Source organism: Epargyreus clarus, unplaced genomic scaffold (genome assembly GCF_041222505.1).
Source record: "Epargyreus clarus isolate Ecla_fem2 unplaced genomic scaffold, WU_Ecla_fem_2.2 ptg000021l, whole genome shotgun sequence".
Lineage (NCBI taxonomy): Eukaryota > Metazoa > Arthropoda > Insecta > Lepidoptera > Hesperiidae > Epargyreus > Epargyreus clarus.
In genome coordinates, this window is record NW_027332228.1 from 11452120 (window position 1) to 11468940 (window position 16821).

At 35.5% G+C, this 16821-nt stretch overlaps 4 protein-coding genes across 4 annotated transcripts in view; all 4 read right to left on the reverse strand.

The window, feature by feature from the left end:
- Window positions 1–1530: 1530 nt before the first annotated feature.
- Window positions 1531–2114, reverse strand: LOC140750888 (cuticle protein 7-like; the record flags this gene model as incomplete). Its single annotated transcript, XM_073084615.1, has 3 exons — window positions 1531–1594; window positions 1688–1854; window positions 1941–2114. Coding segments are annotated over 3 exons (405 nt in total), but the record flags the coding sequence as incomplete, so codon positions are not given.
- Window positions 2115–3873: 1759 nt separating this feature from the next.
- LOC140750852 (uncharacterized) lies at window positions 3874–14442 on the reverse strand. The gene is made up of 12 exons (XM_073084577.1): window positions 14398–14442; window positions 13777–14046; window positions 13529–13695; window positions 13368–13428; window positions 11183–11350; window positions 10930–11096; window positions 6548–6578; window positions 6088–6249; window positions 5839–6005; window positions 5147–5210; window positions 4125–4394; window positions 3874–4044 (listed from the first exon to the last, which is right to left on the reverse strand). Exons 1-12 carry the CDS (start codon window positions 14407–14409, stop codon window positions 3874–3876), a joined length of 1710 nt encoding a protein of 569 aa, XP_072940678.1. The 5' UTR covers window positions 14410–14442.
- On the reverse strand, window positions 8855–9850 carry LOC140750879 (uncharacterized). Its single transcript, XM_073084605.1, has 4 exons — window positions 9766–9850; window positions 9291–9560; window positions 9044–9210; window positions 8855–8953 (listed from the first exon to the last, which is right to left on the reverse strand). Exons 1-4 carry the CDS (start codon window positions 9775–9777, stop codon window positions 8881–8883), a joined length of 522 nt encoding a protein of 173 aa, XP_072940706.1. The 5' UTR covers window positions 9778–9850; the 3' UTR covers window positions 8855–8880.
- Window positions 14443–15744: 1302 nt separating the features above from the next.
- The window catches only part of LOC140750853 (cuticle protein 7-like), a 48147-nt gene continuing 47070 nt past the window's right edge, over window positions 15745–16821 (reverse strand). Inside the window, exon 4 of the mRNA XM_073084578.1 lies at window positions 15745–15878. Coding sequence (XP_072940679.1) covers window positions 15815–15878 — 64 coding nt within the window. The 3' untranslated portion in view covers window positions 15745–15814. The remainder of the gene's footprint in view (window positions 15879–16821) is intronic.

Consider the following 16821-nt stretch of genomic DNA (forward strand, 5'->3'; position numbering starts at 1 on the left):
AAATCTCGTACTAAGGGTACTGTTATTGCTTTGATGCACTTGTATGTAGTTAAATATATTGTACGTAATTGTATCGTGATTGTTCTAACTTTATACTTATTTTCTATATATCTTTGACACCTTTTAATAGAAATTTTGAGGGTACAGAAAGCAATGAATATCGCACGAGCTAAACACAATGAATTTTTCAAATATTTTTTTCAAAATTTCTTAGAAAGGAATAGGCTCGTGTCTTTTCCTTTAGTTAGTCATTTATCATTATTTCCCACATTTTGATCCTTAGAAGCAAAACGGGTGGTGGAACGCACAGGGTGCGTTTTTATCAAAGTAAACTCGTTCAAATCGCGGCAAGGGATAAATATTAAAAAAAAGGAAAGACGTACTTTTAATTTTTATCAAAATTATAAACTCTTTCCACACTCACAGCCCCACACTAGGATTCCGTGTCGTGGGTGTCATGGACACACACATAAACAAATACACAAACACCCAGACCCAGAAACAGAAATCTAAATTCATCATTTAGACATCTGTCTGGCCGGAGATCGGGACCCTTTGCGCGTCAGACCGGTATGGTGGCCGCTCCGCCACGCGTAACTCCTTTCAGGTTTCGCGAATTCTTATAGTTTTGAATTTGGTCGTGACGGCCCATTTTATAAAATCTCCCTGTATGCAGGAACATGTTAATATTAACATTTTTATTGCATACCTATGATAAAAGTGCTAATAATTACAATAGTAACAATTTAAGAGGTATAACATGATGAAATTCGTTAAACTGTGAACATCAATACAGGGAGATATTTATTTATGTTAATAGGATAATTATTGCTTTAATTTATTTAAAAATAATTATTTACCATAGATAAGTATAGATATCTCACCGCCTAGTAATTGACAGCCATTAAATGGTGTAATTTACGCAGAACAATGCCAACATGCGCAGTTAAGTGGTGCAAAAACCCCAAATCTAAGAAAAAGTGTGGATAAATAACATTTCATTCGTAAATGATCTAAAAACTACATTTTTTAATATTTTTCAAACATGAAAATAGATGACAGTGATGATTTCAATTGTCAAAACTGGTTACATTTTCTTGTTAGGAGTGAGTAATCTTTACTAATTTATGTTATTTACCCTGTTTTCAAGGCGTTAAATACATACATCTACTCTACTTCTATAACATTATCTGAGGCTCATTGATAACATATATTGCAGACATAACATATCTTAATAACATTGGTAGCACATGAGACAAGTAACTTAACAAAATCATTAATATCAGATGCATTGCTTGATACAGTAAATTAATTTTCCACAGAGGTGGAGAACGGTGGATAGGAAAGTAAACTGTAAAAATAATTTATCGAAAATCACCGTCTTAGGTATGCTTTTACATGAATTGTTGAACTAAAGATTAATGATTGAATGCATTTAGGATTGTAATAAAAGGAAAAAAAGTGTTTCGTAAAAAAACTAAATTTATTTGCATATATTCTAGGGTATTTGGTACATCTAATTAAAATAAATTAGTGGTGTTTGGCAGGGACAGCGTGTTGAGCGTGACCCTCGCGGTGGACGACAGCGTTGAATCTGTAAAATTTGTTATGTTAAAATTAGTTAAAGCGATTTCATAATTTTTGATATAACATACAAACAATAATATATACAGGACGTCATCCTTACCCGGAGTGTTTGTCAGCAGTGTAGTCGACGCGCCTGACAGTGCCGTCAGCCTCGTGCAGGGTGTAATAGCCCTTCACGGCGTCACCCTCACGAGTCTCGTGCTGGGCCTTAATGTCACCGGTGTGCTTGTCTTCTACGCTGTACTCGAAAGCATAGTGGGCAGGAGCCTACGATAAAAACAATCATCATTATGATTATTCTTATTGATACGTAAAAGGCTTAACCATGTTACACTTTGATTTCTAAAACTTACATAATGCTCTTCGTGGTGTCCACCAGAGGAGTGGCCAGACGCGTGTCCGTGGGTCTGGTGCAGTACAACGTTCTGGGAAGAGACAGCGTGACCGTGACCGTGACCGTGACCATGGCTGGAGTGGTATTGGGCCGCAGCAACGCCCAGAGCAGCAGCGATCAATAATACCTGTGAGAAAATAATATTATGTCACACCGAAAATTCAGTTACCAACAGGTTCTGCCATTCATAATAATGATGAGAAATTAAAACACCTTTTGTAACTGTGTAAATTATTTTAAGAGGATATTTATACTAATTAAAATAAATTAAACTATAAACAAATATTATGTTTTCGAGAAAATATGTCTTAAAATACGGAGATTTTTTGTTATGTCTCTTAAGAATATATTGAAAATCAATCAATGTAATTTATTGTTTCGCTGTAAATTTATAAAAAAGAAATTGAAAATCATTAATTGATAATGAAAATAATTTAATCGACCGTATTAATCGACCGTATTAATACATTCAGTAAGTGCAATTAACAAAGGCGAACAAGTTTATTACATGTCAAATTGACATTATTTATTTCATTACATTATGGTTATTGGATTAAGGCCGTTTAAAATTGCGTTGGTGTGCAAATATTTAAAAAGGGAAAGATGTTGTTAAATAAAATCAACTTGTAATTTTTTTTAATATAAGTAGTTTTTAAGTGGATTGAAATTGTTGTGTTATAATTATGATACTATAGAGCCGGGTTTCGCAACCTGTGGTCCGCAGACCCCTGGGGGGTACTGCTTTTTCAACCACATACCTACTTGAAAAGGCATTCACTACTCTTGTTTATACAAAAAATAAATACAGAAACAGATTACAAGTATAATCTGATTTGAGATTCACCTTAGTAGCAACATCAACCCGAATATCACTGATTTAGTTGCAAAAAAGCAACACCAACCTTCACATTAATTTTTTTTTTCATATTTTTCGTAATAAACAGTTATAATTACCTTCTGTATTTGTTTTTTTTTTGTATCTGTAATAACTAAAATAAATAGCTAATCCGTTTTTTTTTGCTGATTATTTTATTAAGGGGGTCCGTGAAAACTGTGCTTGATTTCCTAAGGGTCCGTGGACTGAAAAGGGCTGGGAAACGCTGCTATAGAGTAATGTATAGATCCGAGTACATGTTATTTATTTTGATTTGGGGATAGTTATTTATGTAGACTATTTAGTTTTTCGCAAATTGGACGATAATCTCACTCGTACGGACTAGAAACCTACAGGGAGGGGGCGGTAAATTATTCAAAGAATTCGTGGAGCGTTGATCAATTTTATCTGATTTATTTTAGAGACAGAATATTGTTATAAGAAACTGTTTTTTTCCGAGGTTTGTCACTTGGAAAAGTTTATCTCCTGCTTATTAAAATCTTTGTAATATCATTTATTATTTTACACAATGAGCTTAACATCGCAGTTTGATACATTGAGACATTTCGTGATGATAATGAAAATCATCGAATTTTTACCACTAAGCCTAGTGGTTTAAATTCCAACTTATCGTGCTGGTTGCGGGGGTTGAAATCCCAGATGCATTTTATTATTCGTGTATAGAAAGACTTCAGGAAACCTGAATGCTTAATATTCTATATGCAATAAATTTTGTGAAAGAGTTAGAAAGCTTAAGTTCCTCATAGTAAATAAAAAATGAAGTATCTCTAAAACCTTATTTATTTACATAGTTGTTTATTAGTCTACGGGGCTTGGTACATAATATATTATAAATAAAATAAATTAGTGATGGGATTCATGATGGGCAGGAACGGCATGTTGAGCGTGGCCTTCACGGTGGACAACGGCGTTGAATCTGTAAAGATACATGACTTAATTATATGCCTAACGTTTTAGAATTGACATTTGTCTAGAAAATTGATAATGGTAGCCATTCTTACCCCGAGTGCTTGTCAGCAGTGTAGTCGACGCGCCTGACAGTGCCGTCAGCCTCATGCAGGGTGTAGAAGCCGTGCACGGCGTCGCCCTCACGTGTCTCATGTTGAGCCTTGATGTCACCAGTGTGCTTGTCTTCTACGCTGTACTGGAACGCGTAGTGAGCGGGAGCCTGCGATATAAATGTCAATTAATGTTGATAATCTATGAGCGGATTAAACAACGAATCTTTCTAATTTTGCTCAAACATACATAGTGCTCTTCATGGTGTCCACTAGAGTAGTGAGTAGGCTGGTGATGTACGATGGGGGCGTGGGCGATGACTGGGGCGTGATGAGCGATGACTGGGGCATGGTGAGCGATGACTGGAGCATGATGAGCGATCACAGGCGCGTGCTGCACGTGACCGTGAGTCTGGTGCAGGACAACGTTCTGGGAGGAGACAGCGTGACCGTGACCATGGCCATGGCTGGAATGATATTGGGCAGCAGCAACGCCAAGAGCAACGGCGATCAACAGTACCTAGGGGTATTATAAATATTACGTTAATATCTTGACAATTAAAATTTCATCAAATCTTCAATAGATAGTTTATAGCACATGTATACAGCACATTTTTTAAGTCTTCGAAAGAGATTTATAAAGCTATTTTTTAAAATTACTTTTAAAATTGTTATTCTGTATTTGTATTTGTATTTAGGTTAATTAAAAATATATATATTTTACTAATTTACTTAATTTGTATTTAACTATTTTTTGTATTTCACTTATGGCTTATTAATAACATACCTTAGCGAACATATTGTCGAATATGATCTACTTTGATTGAATATACACAAATAACTGATGATAAGTAACGATTTCACTGGAGCTTATATACTGAGCGTCAACTTGTACCGCGAAGCTTTTCGTAATACATTCAGTAAGTACGAGTAAGAAAGAAAACGGGTTTATTACATGTCAATTCAACTTATCGCTATTTAGATATATTACTTATTATATTTATTTTCGGTTCAAGGACATATAAACCTGATTTGTTGATTTGTAAGAAAGAAAACAGGAAAGAAGTTTAAAATATTTGCTGTTACAGTGAAAATACATAGAATCTACATTATCGTCTTATCGATATGTAAGTTATAAAAAATTGTTATTTTCTCTTGTTTAATTTGCAGATGAATAAAATTGATTTTAAAACGTATGTAACCTATCTTTGATAAATAATTTTTATTTCTTTTATTACTAGTATTAAATTTAATGTACAAAGTTGACTTTACAATGTTCAATATTGAGACTGTTGGCGCTCGGGGCATTGTAGGCAATGTAGTTTCAGTGGTTGCACTATGCATCACATAACTCGTGAGAATTGTGCTGACGGTTATATCAACCGCACACGAGATATAGTTAAGTGCATTGCATGATTTTCAATATTCACTATCATTTGGTGTTTTAAAGGTGTTCCACATAATAACAATGTTGATACTTCAGAGTGTTTGTGGATAATTTTTAAAAGTTGCTTCTTAATTATGTTATATGACTACGTACTGATTTGCTTTTTAACCTCTGTAGCCGCCGTTTTATGCGTATCCTGTCCAATAATCTAATAAAAATTGATTGGCAAGTGTTGTGAAGTTCATTGTATTAAGTATGCGGTTTGTACAACTTTTGTAAATACATATTTGTCTGATTAATGCAGTGTTTAGGGAGGAGATATTTTTTTTATAAAATATGAAGAATATTCCAATAGGTTTTTATTTACATAACTTATTTTATATGCATATATTCTAGGGTATTTGGTAGTACATATAATCGAAATAAATTAGTGGTGCTTGGCGGGAATGGCGTGTTGAGCGTGACCCTCACGGTGGACCACGGCGTTAAATCTGAAAAAAAGATTTATAAATTAATTAAAATATCCAACATATTTTTTTATTAAGAAAGAAAAATATATATTGGACGTTATCCTTACCCGGAGTGCTTGTCAGCGGTGTAGTCGACGCGCCTGACAGTGCCGTCAGCCTCGTGCAGGGTGTAGTAGCCCTTCACAGCGTCACCTTCACGAGTCTCGTGCTGAGCCTTGATGTCACCGGTGTGCTTGTCTTCTACGCTGTACTCGAATGCATAGTGAGCAGGAGCCTAAGATATTAATAATCATTAATATTACTTCTATAATGTGTAAGAATATTCAATAATTTATAAATTAATTTGTAGAGTTTACATAATGTTCTTCGTGGTGTCCTCCAGAGGAATGGCCAGACGCGTGTCCGTGAGTCTGGTGCAGCACCACGTTCTGGGAGGAGACGGCGTGACCGTGACCATGGCCATGGCTGGAGTGGTATTGGGCGGCGGCAACGCCAAGAGCGGCGGCGATCAACAGTACCTTCAAGAATAAAACATTTTAAAATACTTGTCCATGTTTTATATTGTGTTAGTGTATGACGAGTATGTAAACGTTGTGAACGACGTCAGACGCGTACTCCGTTGACGGTGGGCAAAAGAGCGTCGTAGCAAATACCGAATCCACTTGAGTAGGTAATTTATATTTATACTCATGCTTTTGTCTATTCGTCTGTCATCGGCAAGTATCTAAACCTGGCATTAGATGACGATATTGACACTTTGAATCACAATACACATATAAACAATGTTTCTTTAAATAATCAATACACAAATAATACCTTAGCGAACATATTGTTAGTGGTTGTGTTTCTTTGGAGATAATCAAGTTACTGATAACGTATCATAATAACATATGTCCTTATATACTAGCTGACAAATATAAGCAAATGAATTTGCGAAATTCATACAATAAGTAAGAGTAAAAAAAAAAACTGGTTTATTGCAGATAAATTAGATTGCGTTAGACTTAGATTATAAATTGATTCAATGCAATTTTAATACGCATGTCGTATTAGTTAATACCTAGAAATGATTATTAGATATGGTTCGTTTCAATATGAGAATATTTCTTAAGTTTTCCATGCATCTAGTCGAATATTCTTCTAATTTGATATAATATAAAGGAGATATGAGATTTAGAAGGAGAGGTGTTTTTTGTTTATGTGACATGGTCATTAAAACAAAATGCATATTGCTACGGCTTGCTGTTATATTTTAAAACAAGTTATTGTGACTCTCCTATTTATGTTTCCGCTCCCAAAGGGTAAGAACGAGATCCTATTATGAAACCTCCAATATGTAGGCAGAAAGCCTGCCTGTCTTTCTGTTCGTTTGACTGTGTGTCGAGCGTCAATCTCACCTGGGCGGAGCCCGACGGGGCAACGCGCTAAGAGGGCTTCGGTTGCGTTCCTTTGGAGATCCCGGAGCCCTCTACGCAGCGCCGAGGACGGCCACCGGGGAGAGTTTCGATGCGGTAAGAATCCCACTTAACCCTGCATCGCTCCCACGGCACCGGGTACCTTATGAAGGTTTCCCCCTCGTAAAAAAAAAACAAAACAAAACAAAAAAAAACCTACTTCAGTCGTACCTTGTATAGTGTTAATGCGTTTTGATTTTAACGGTATTGTAAGATATTTCTTCATTCCAGTTCTATGTACATTTCGTTCCGGTTTTCGATTAACATTGGATAATCTTTTTATTATTAACATACATCATTGGTTTAGGTTGGCCGACCGATGGCTACTGCCGCTTTAGTGACTAATAGCTTTACAGATAAAGTAGTAGTTAATGGGACAGACGAAAAATTCACGATGACTCGTACTGGTGCATCTATACTAATACTATATAATCGCTTGTCGATCTATTAAACAACAAATTGAATGTCCGAACGGCAGCAGATAAGCGTCTGTTTAGTAATTTAAGTGACAAGGTGATAACATACGCAACTATCGCTAAAGTGTTAGTAGTAAGTGTTTGAAGGTGGTAAAACCCTTTGTGGTTCGACTCCGGTGGCACCACCGCCACACCTATTTCTACCTAATAACAGCAGTGTTAGGCGCTGCTGTGTTCCGTTTTGAAGGGTGTGGTAAGGTAGACAGACTTTTCCGAGGCGTTCCAGCTTAGCCCTTAGGGGTAGCGTCGCATCTGTGGCCAACATAAGGTAGGAATATCTAATCCTATCTGGGGTTGATTACAGATGTCCATGGGCGGCAATAGCCACTAACCATCAGGTGGACTGCATGCTCGTCTGTTACACCTATGTTATAAAAAAAAATAGTACTATGGCAGTAGCAGTCAATGGCAATAAAACTTGTAAGGTGATAAGATATCTAGTAGTCAATGCCAATATTTTTTTAAGGTAATAAAATATCTATTTCAAAGCAGAGCCGTAACGTAGGTTTCGTAGCCGTAACGTAGGTATGTCGGCAAGACCATTTTTTTCTGGCCAAAGTTAAGCGACTTTTAGTCCGGCGCATCAAAATAATATTCTCATAATATGCGCTATTGTACAGGTCAGTAATAAATAATAATAGTTTATTTATAGGTTAAGAAGATTATTCTTAAGTATTCTAATTATTAAACATTCTTATGAGTCTAAGTATTATTTGCTTATTTCTTAACGTCATTTAGATCAATTTACGTGGTTTTCTATGTATTTTCTTTAACCAGGTATTGTTTTGCTCATATTAAATTGCATCATTCCGAGTTCAAGGAAGTGATAGCCTAGTGGTTAAGAAACTCGGCCTTTCGATCTAGGGGTCCAAGATTTTTCAAAGATATGTGCGAATTAGAAATAAATTATCACTTGCTAAACGGCGAAGGAAAACATCGTGAGGAAACCTGCATACCTGTGAAATTAAAAAAAATGTCAAAGGTATGTGAAGTCTACCAATACGTACTTGGCCAGCGCGGTGGACTATGGCCTAATCCTTCTCATTACGAGAGGAGACCCGTGCCCAGCAGTGGGACAGTAATGGGTTGATGGTGATGATGATGATGAGTTCAAGTTTATATCAGATAAAAATTAAAAAAATATGTGATTTAAATTAAAATTTTATTTATTTAAATAATGTTTATAAGTCTAAGGTGCTTGGTTCGTAAGTACAATAAATTAGTGATGGGCGTCATGATGGACAGGAATGGCATGTTGAGCGTGGCCTTCACGATGGACAACGGCGTTGAATCTGAAAAGGTTATGATAAATTAATTAATTAATGTCCAACATTGTCGCATTGACACTTGTTAAGAAATTTGACTGTGGTAGAAATTCTTACCCGGAGTGCTTGTCAGCGGTGTAGTCAACGCGTCTGACAGTGCCGTCAGCCTCGTGCAGGGTGTAGAAGCCATGTACGGCGTCGCCCTCACGTGTCTCATGTTGGGCCTTGATGTCACCGGTGTGCTTGTCTTCTACGCTGTACTGGAACGCGTAGTGAGCGGGAGCCTGCGATATTAATATAAATTAATGTTGATAATTCTGTAGACGGATTAAATAAAGAAAGTTTATTTTTTTCTGAAACATACATAGTGCTCTTCATGATGTCCACTAGAGTAGCGGGCAGGCTGGTGATGTACGATGGGGGCGTGGGCGACGACTGGGGTGTGATGAGCGATGATTGGGGCGTGGTGAGCGATGACTGGAGCATGGTGAGCGATCACAGGCGCGTGCTGCACGTGACCATGAGTCTGGTGCAAGACAACGTTCTGGGAGGAGACAGCGTGACCGTGACCATGGTCATGGCTGGAATGATATTGGGCAGCGGCGACGCCAAGAGCAACAGCAACCAAGAATACCTGGACAAATTATAAATATTATGAAACCTATCTTTAATTTATTGTATATTTATTGCATTAAAATATTGTAAATGAACGTTATTAAACTGATAAGACAGAATATGAATATGACATTATATGTTAAAATCATAAATATTTTTAATTATGACATTCATTTTAAATGTATGATTTTTTTTTTTACAATTAATTTCAATTTTCTATTTACCTTAGCGAACATTTTGTCGAATATGATCTACTTGTTTGTTTGGATATACACAAATAACTGATAATACGTAACGATTTCAACGGAGCTTATATACTGAGTGTCAACTTGTAACGCGAAGCTTTTCGTAATACATTCAGTAAGTACGAGTAAGAAAGGAAACTGGTTTATTACATGTCAATTCAACTTATGGGTTTTTAGATATCGTTATCGCTGTATGCCCTTGAACTAATAAGGGCATATCTATTTATACGAGTATAATTTTAAAACGTTGTTTGGTATTTTATTTCATACTTACGTTTCGGGCTTCTTTTCAATAAATTTTAAGATTTATTAAAATGTATAACCAAACCAAGCTATACTTTTCAACGCTTACTATAAATACAATTGGTGCTCTGTATCGAATAAACGGTTCTAGCATCTGTGTGCTTGCTATCTATTATCTACTATGCTTTTGAATAATAATGTACTATGCCCTTGACTTTATCAACAAACTTGTAATGCTCTAAAATTATTCACCACATTTTCTAAGCTCTAAATCTCGTAAGAATAAAACTCCTGAGGGTCACGTCAGGAGTTTAATAACTTAAATAAAATTAAGTATGAGTTAACAGAGTCGGTTTTAGTGGATGTAGTAAATCGTAAATATTCATGGCTACTTAAAAGCCATGTAGTAGTAAGTCCAATAATGTGATACATGGTTCCCGTTTTTATTGAGTTAAATATTCGGATGTAATATATTCCGATTTCGTATCAGACAAATGACTAAAATTGTAAACGATGATAAATAAGAAACAGTAATTTAGCTACACTAAAACGATAAATGTTCCAAAATAAGATAAATGTGCTTTGACCAATTTCTTGTAATTAATATTTTTTGTAATTGCAATAAGCATTTGGGTTTTTAAGAGGATATTTTTTACAAATATAAAATGAAACATGTTTTCATACAAATAAACACTTATTTTATTTTCATATTCTAGGCTATTTGGTTAATGTAATCAAAATAAATTAGTGGTGCTTGGCAGGAATGGTGTGTCGAGCGTGACCCTCGCGGTGAACGACGGCGTTAAATCTGAAAAAGTATTTATAAATTAGTCACAAATATCTACTGGCACCCTCCTATCATTATTTGAATCGAAAATAGATTTCGAACGTTTTTCTTACCCAGAGTGCTTGTCAGCGGTGTAGTCGACGCGCCTGACAGTGCCGTCGGCCTCGTGCAGGGTGTAGTAGCCCTTCACAGCGTCACCCTCACGGGTCTCATGCTGGGCCTTGATGTCACCGGTGTGCTTGTCTTCTACGCTGTACTCGAACGCATAGTGAGCTGGAGCCTACGATAAAAATAATAACCATTAATATTACTCTTATTATTTGTAAGGGTGTTCAGTCATTTTAGAAAAAAATATGAAAAACTTACATAATGCTCTTCGTGGTGTCCACCAGATGAGTGGCCTGAGCCATGTCCGTGGGTCTGGTGCAGCACTACGTTCTGTGAGGAGACGGCGTGACCGTGGCTGTGACCGTGGCCGTGGCTGGAGTGATACTGGGCGGCGGCAACGCCAAGAGCGGCAGCGATCAAGAGTACCTTTAGGATTAAACATAATATTTATTGCTTTAAAGGAGTGTAAGCTTAATGAGAATATTTTGAGGCATGAACTATACGAAATTCTTAAATGCAATGAACTCCATGGGTGAAAGAAGGCAATTCAAGAATGCACTTAACCGACAAGTTTTACTTAATAAATATCACAATAAAATATATACCTTGGTGAACATATTGTTGGTAGTAGTGTTTGTTTAGCGATGAACAAGTAACTGATAGTGTATTTTAATCATATGCCACCTTATATACTAGGTGTCAACTACGAGCTATGCTAATTTGCGAAATTTGCGTAGTAGTAAGAAAAGAGAACAAGTTTATTGCAAAAATCGTGTGTTGTTGAGTTAATATGTATATTAAGTGTTTTTGTAATTGTCGAACGTGTCATATTTTTTATATTTCTATATTACTAAGTATATCTAAGTGTGTATAAAAAAAACATCATAGTATATTTTCATTGCGTACCATTAGTAATTATTTTATGTAAAATCGCAGATATTAGGATTTATATCTGTGTATTGCATAGTTACATAAACTATACGATCTTAACACTTAAGAAGATTTTTTATTTGTCTTTATAGCTATCAATAGTAAATAGACAACCAATACGCACTAATTTAAGAAAAATGGTAACAACTTAAGGTTACTTCAAGCAGTTAGAAATTTAGATAGGTCGTGATTTTACATTTATTTATAACTTCCATTATTATGTGAAAACAGTGCAAGATGCGTCCCCGTTAAGTAAAGTTTACGTTAGCTTAATTTTTATATTTTAAAGAATAGTAAGTAGTATAACAATAGTATGCGATAAAGGAATAGCAGTTTTTCGATTTATTTGTCTAACTACCAAAATTACTTAAAAACCCTTCTATCAAATGCTTTAATGTAATTTTTATGTTAGTTGAACAGAAAAAAAATGTTATAAATGAAAATTTGTTCCCAACTGATTTCTATATGTTTGTTATTAACTCAGTCAATTTGGTTCTACGACACAAAGGTAAGTAAAATAGATAAGTAATAATTCAATTTGAGATCATGATTGTTCTTTCAAATTTAAGTCCCTTTTTAAGATGGTGGCGCAGGGACTAGAGTTTCACATTAATTTGGATTTTATAATTCTACGTGTGGTTCATATGCCGCATTGTTTTGTTATGAAAATAAATAAATGAGCACGCTTACGCAAATGTCAATATCCTTAAAGACATAATTATATTGACTCCGGCACTCGTTTTGATAAAATTGTTTTATTATCCTTTATTCTTTCTTCTTTCTAGCTCTAGTTAGGAGAAATATCATAGTATCAACAAATTTATCTCAGGTAATTTATTGGATTGGATTACCTATGGAAATGAAATTAAGGAGTCCCGAGAAAGTTCCATAAAGTTAAAGTAAATCTAGATAATTAAATGTGACCAAAGTAAAATAATATGTCGTCATCAGCTCACTGCTGGGCACGGATCTCTTCTCAGAATGAGAAGGACTAGGCCACACCGCGCTGGACAAATGCGTGTTGGTATATTTCACATATCTTAGGTATGTAGGTTTCCTCACGATGTTTTCCTTCACCATTAAAGCAAGTGTAATATAGTATAAAACGATGAAATCAAATATGGATATATTAGTTACACATGTTCTAGGAAAAATATTTTAAGTATATTTATAGATATAGATATTTTATATATCCTATAACCAAACTCTTTCAAATGAAACGAAAGCGTTTTTTGTGTAAGTTATCTTCATCAATCCTACAAAATAATTTTAACAAGACTGTAATTTTTAATTCATATTTACTAACAAATTCTAATATGTGTATTATAGTTATTTTTAAACATCACTCAGTTTCTTTCGTATTATAAATAAATATTACCAATAAATTAGAACAGAACCACAGAACTGAACCAAAAAAATGAAGCAAGTATGTTTTTAAATTTTATTTATTTACATATTTGTGTATTAATCTAGGTTTCTTGGTATAGATACGTATAATAAATTAGTGATGGGCTTCATGATGGACAGGAATGGCGTGTTGAGCGTGACCTTCACGATGGACGACTGCGTTGAATCTAAAAGAATATAATAAATTAATTTATAAGATTCCCAACGTTGACGCAACTTTTTAGAGACGTGAGGCTTCAGAAAATTGTGAATAGTAGCCATAATTACCCGGAGTGCTTGTCAGCGGTGTAGTCGACGCGCCTGACAGTGCCGTCAGCCTCGTGCAGGCTGTAGGAGCCGTGCACGGCGTCGCCCTCACGGGTCTCGTGCTGGGACTTGATGTCACCGGTGTGCTTGTCCTCTACGCTGTACTGGAATGCGTAGTGAGCGGGAGCCTGCGACATTATTATAAATTAGTGTTGATCATTCTTAAAACTCATTAAACAATGAAACTTTTAAAATTGTTTACAACATACATAGTGCTCTTCATGATGTCCACTCGAGTAGTGGGAAGGCTGGTGATGTACAATGGGAGCGTGGGCGATGACTGGGACGTGATGAGCGATGATTGGGGCATGGTGAGCGATGACGGGGGTGTGGTGAGCGATAACAGGAGTGTGTTGCACGTGTCCGTGAGTCTGGTGGAGCACAACGTTCTGGGAAGAGACGGCGTGACCGTGGCCGTGACCATGGCTGGAGTGGTATTGGGCGGCAGCAACGCCGAGAGTAACAGCGATCATCAAAACCTGAGAACAATGTAATTATTATGGAAATTATTTAACATTTTCAAGTGTAATTGTGCTTAGTCTGAATTCTGCTCGGAGCAGAAAGGGAATCTACGCATATTCTTGATATACATTATAAGATATTATGTATAATATTTTTATGGAACATACCATTACTATTTAATACTTAAGTGATATATTACTGCTTAAACATGAAGTTTGTGTCGTTACTTGAAGTCACCGAATAGAAAATGATAATCAAAACAATGTATTTTTCTATAAATTAAAATTATGAACAATTTTAAGTTATGTTCAAGTTATGATTTTATAATTTTAAATAAATGAAAAAATATGACATCAGTATTAATATACCTTAGCGAACATATTGTCAAATATGATCTACTTGTTTGTTTGGATATACACAAATAACTGATAATATGTAACGATTTACCGAAGCTTATATACTGAGCGTAAACTTGTAACGCGTAGCTTTTCGTAATACATTCAGTAAGTCGAGTAAGAACGGAAACGGGTTTTTTACATGTCAATTCAACTTATGGCTATTTAGATAACTCATTATATTTCTTTCTGGTTCAAGGACGTGAAATATAAATTTAAAAATATTGTTTAATATTTAGTTTCATAAGTTTTCTGGTTTTATTTATTAAAAGAAATTAGACTATGGGATGGTTTATTTCTGTTTCTTGGCTGGTTTTGTGGCGCCCGTAGCAAAAAAATATTTTAGATGGTGCTATATTTCATTGTGGCGCTTCCTAGGTCCGGGCGACGGTTTTTTAGCTCGCACCCTATATAGTTATGCTATAGAATATGTAAGTTGCAGCCAAGTAGCTTAAGTAGCCTTTCAATTAACAACCTAGCCTCTTTACTAAACAGTGACGCTCGGGTGTTTTCGGTGCTCTTTGTATGATGGCGCCCGGTGCGGTCGCATCGCCCTATGGCCGCCCCTGCAAGGGTGTTAATACAATGTTTAATATTAAGACAGTTGTTTCTATAGTAGAGACGGTACCAGCGTATGTTCTTGCTTTTTACTTCTTGAATCAATGTCTAGTGAAGTTAATCGACGTGTTAAACGTTATGAAAGGATATGGCAATACTTTTTAGTATCAGGTATAAATTTCAAGACGTATTACAGACCAGATACGGATTTGTCTCATAATTTCTTCTTCGCACAACTGTATAGCCTCTTTAATGGTCGAATATATTCATTGTATCAACATTCTATAATATTGACTTAGTCTTTAAATCGGATCTTTGCTTAAAATCCTATCCTATATCCTCATTGGTCACAAGGTATATTATTGAGATAGGTTTTCTTCTGGTATTGTTTTATTTAAAAAAAATATTTATTTTTCAATTAATTCGTAATGAAAATAATTATGAATTGAGTGATTAGAATTTTGTGGATGTAAAAAATCTTTACAGTTACATACGAGGAAACTAACCGTACATTTTCTTTTTAAATTTGCTATCATTTCCTTATTAAAAAAGTTATTTTTCATTCTGGATGCTCATTGATTGCACATTTTTTTTCATAGAACACAACCACTTCGTTGAACACATTAAGAAAATCCTATGAAAATTGTAACACTTAGGTAGGTATGCACTTCAAGCATTTTTTATATTAAATCTTACACTAATTAAACGTTTTTGGGATGCCAGTAAGTTGATACTTTTTGTAAGATACAAAAGAGAAAAATGTTTGATTTAAAAACTTATTTTATTTACGTATATGCTAGGGTATTTGGTAGGTATATGTTATCAAAATAATTTAGTGGTGCTTGGCGGGAATGGCGTGTTGAGCGTGACCCTCGCGGTGGACGACGGCGTTAAATCTGAAAAGTATTTATAAATTAATTAATACAATCGAAATTAATACAACGCACCATTCTTAGTGAAGAAAAATTAATATCCAACGATATTCCTACCCGGAGTGCTTGTCAGCTGTGTAGTCGACGCGCCTGACAGTGCCGTCAGCCTCATGCAGGGTGTAGTAGCCCTTCACAGCGTCACCCTCGCGAGTCTCGTGCTGGGCCTTGATGTCACCGGTGTGCTTGTCTTCTACGCTGTACTCGAATGCATAGTGAGCTGGAGCCTAAGATAACAATAATAAATAACCATTATATTACTTATATTATTTTTAATAATCTTCAGTAACTTTATAAATTATTTTGTAGAACTTACATAATGCTCTTCATGGTGTCCACCAGAGGAGTGTCCAGATGAGTGTCCAGATGCGTGTCCGTGAGTCTGGTGTAGCACAACGTTCTGGGAGGAGACGGCGTGACCATGGCCGTGACCGTGACCATGGCTGGAGTGGTATTGGGCGGCGGCAACGCCAAGAGCCGCAGCAATGAAGAGTACCTTTAGGAATAGAACATTTTAAAATCGGTGCCAATACAAAAATTTAAAAAATACCTCTACATTCCAAATATAATATTTACGAAAAAAGTAAGTAACAGTAAATTTACTAAATACTAAAGTACACTGATTTTCAGCATTACAGAGACTAGTGCCAAATGGAGATATTCGATGAAACTGACACATATCCGAACAGAAATTTGTAAAATTAATACCACAATAAAATGTACCTTAGCAAACATTTTGTTTGTGGTTGTGTTTGTTTGTAGATAAACAAGTAACTGATAGTGTATCCTAATCATATGCCAGCTTATATACTACCTGTCAACTATTAGCAATGCAAATTTGCGAAATCCACGTAGTGAGAGTAAAAAACTAGTTCATTGCAAATCCATTTCTAGATTCAGATTAATGAAT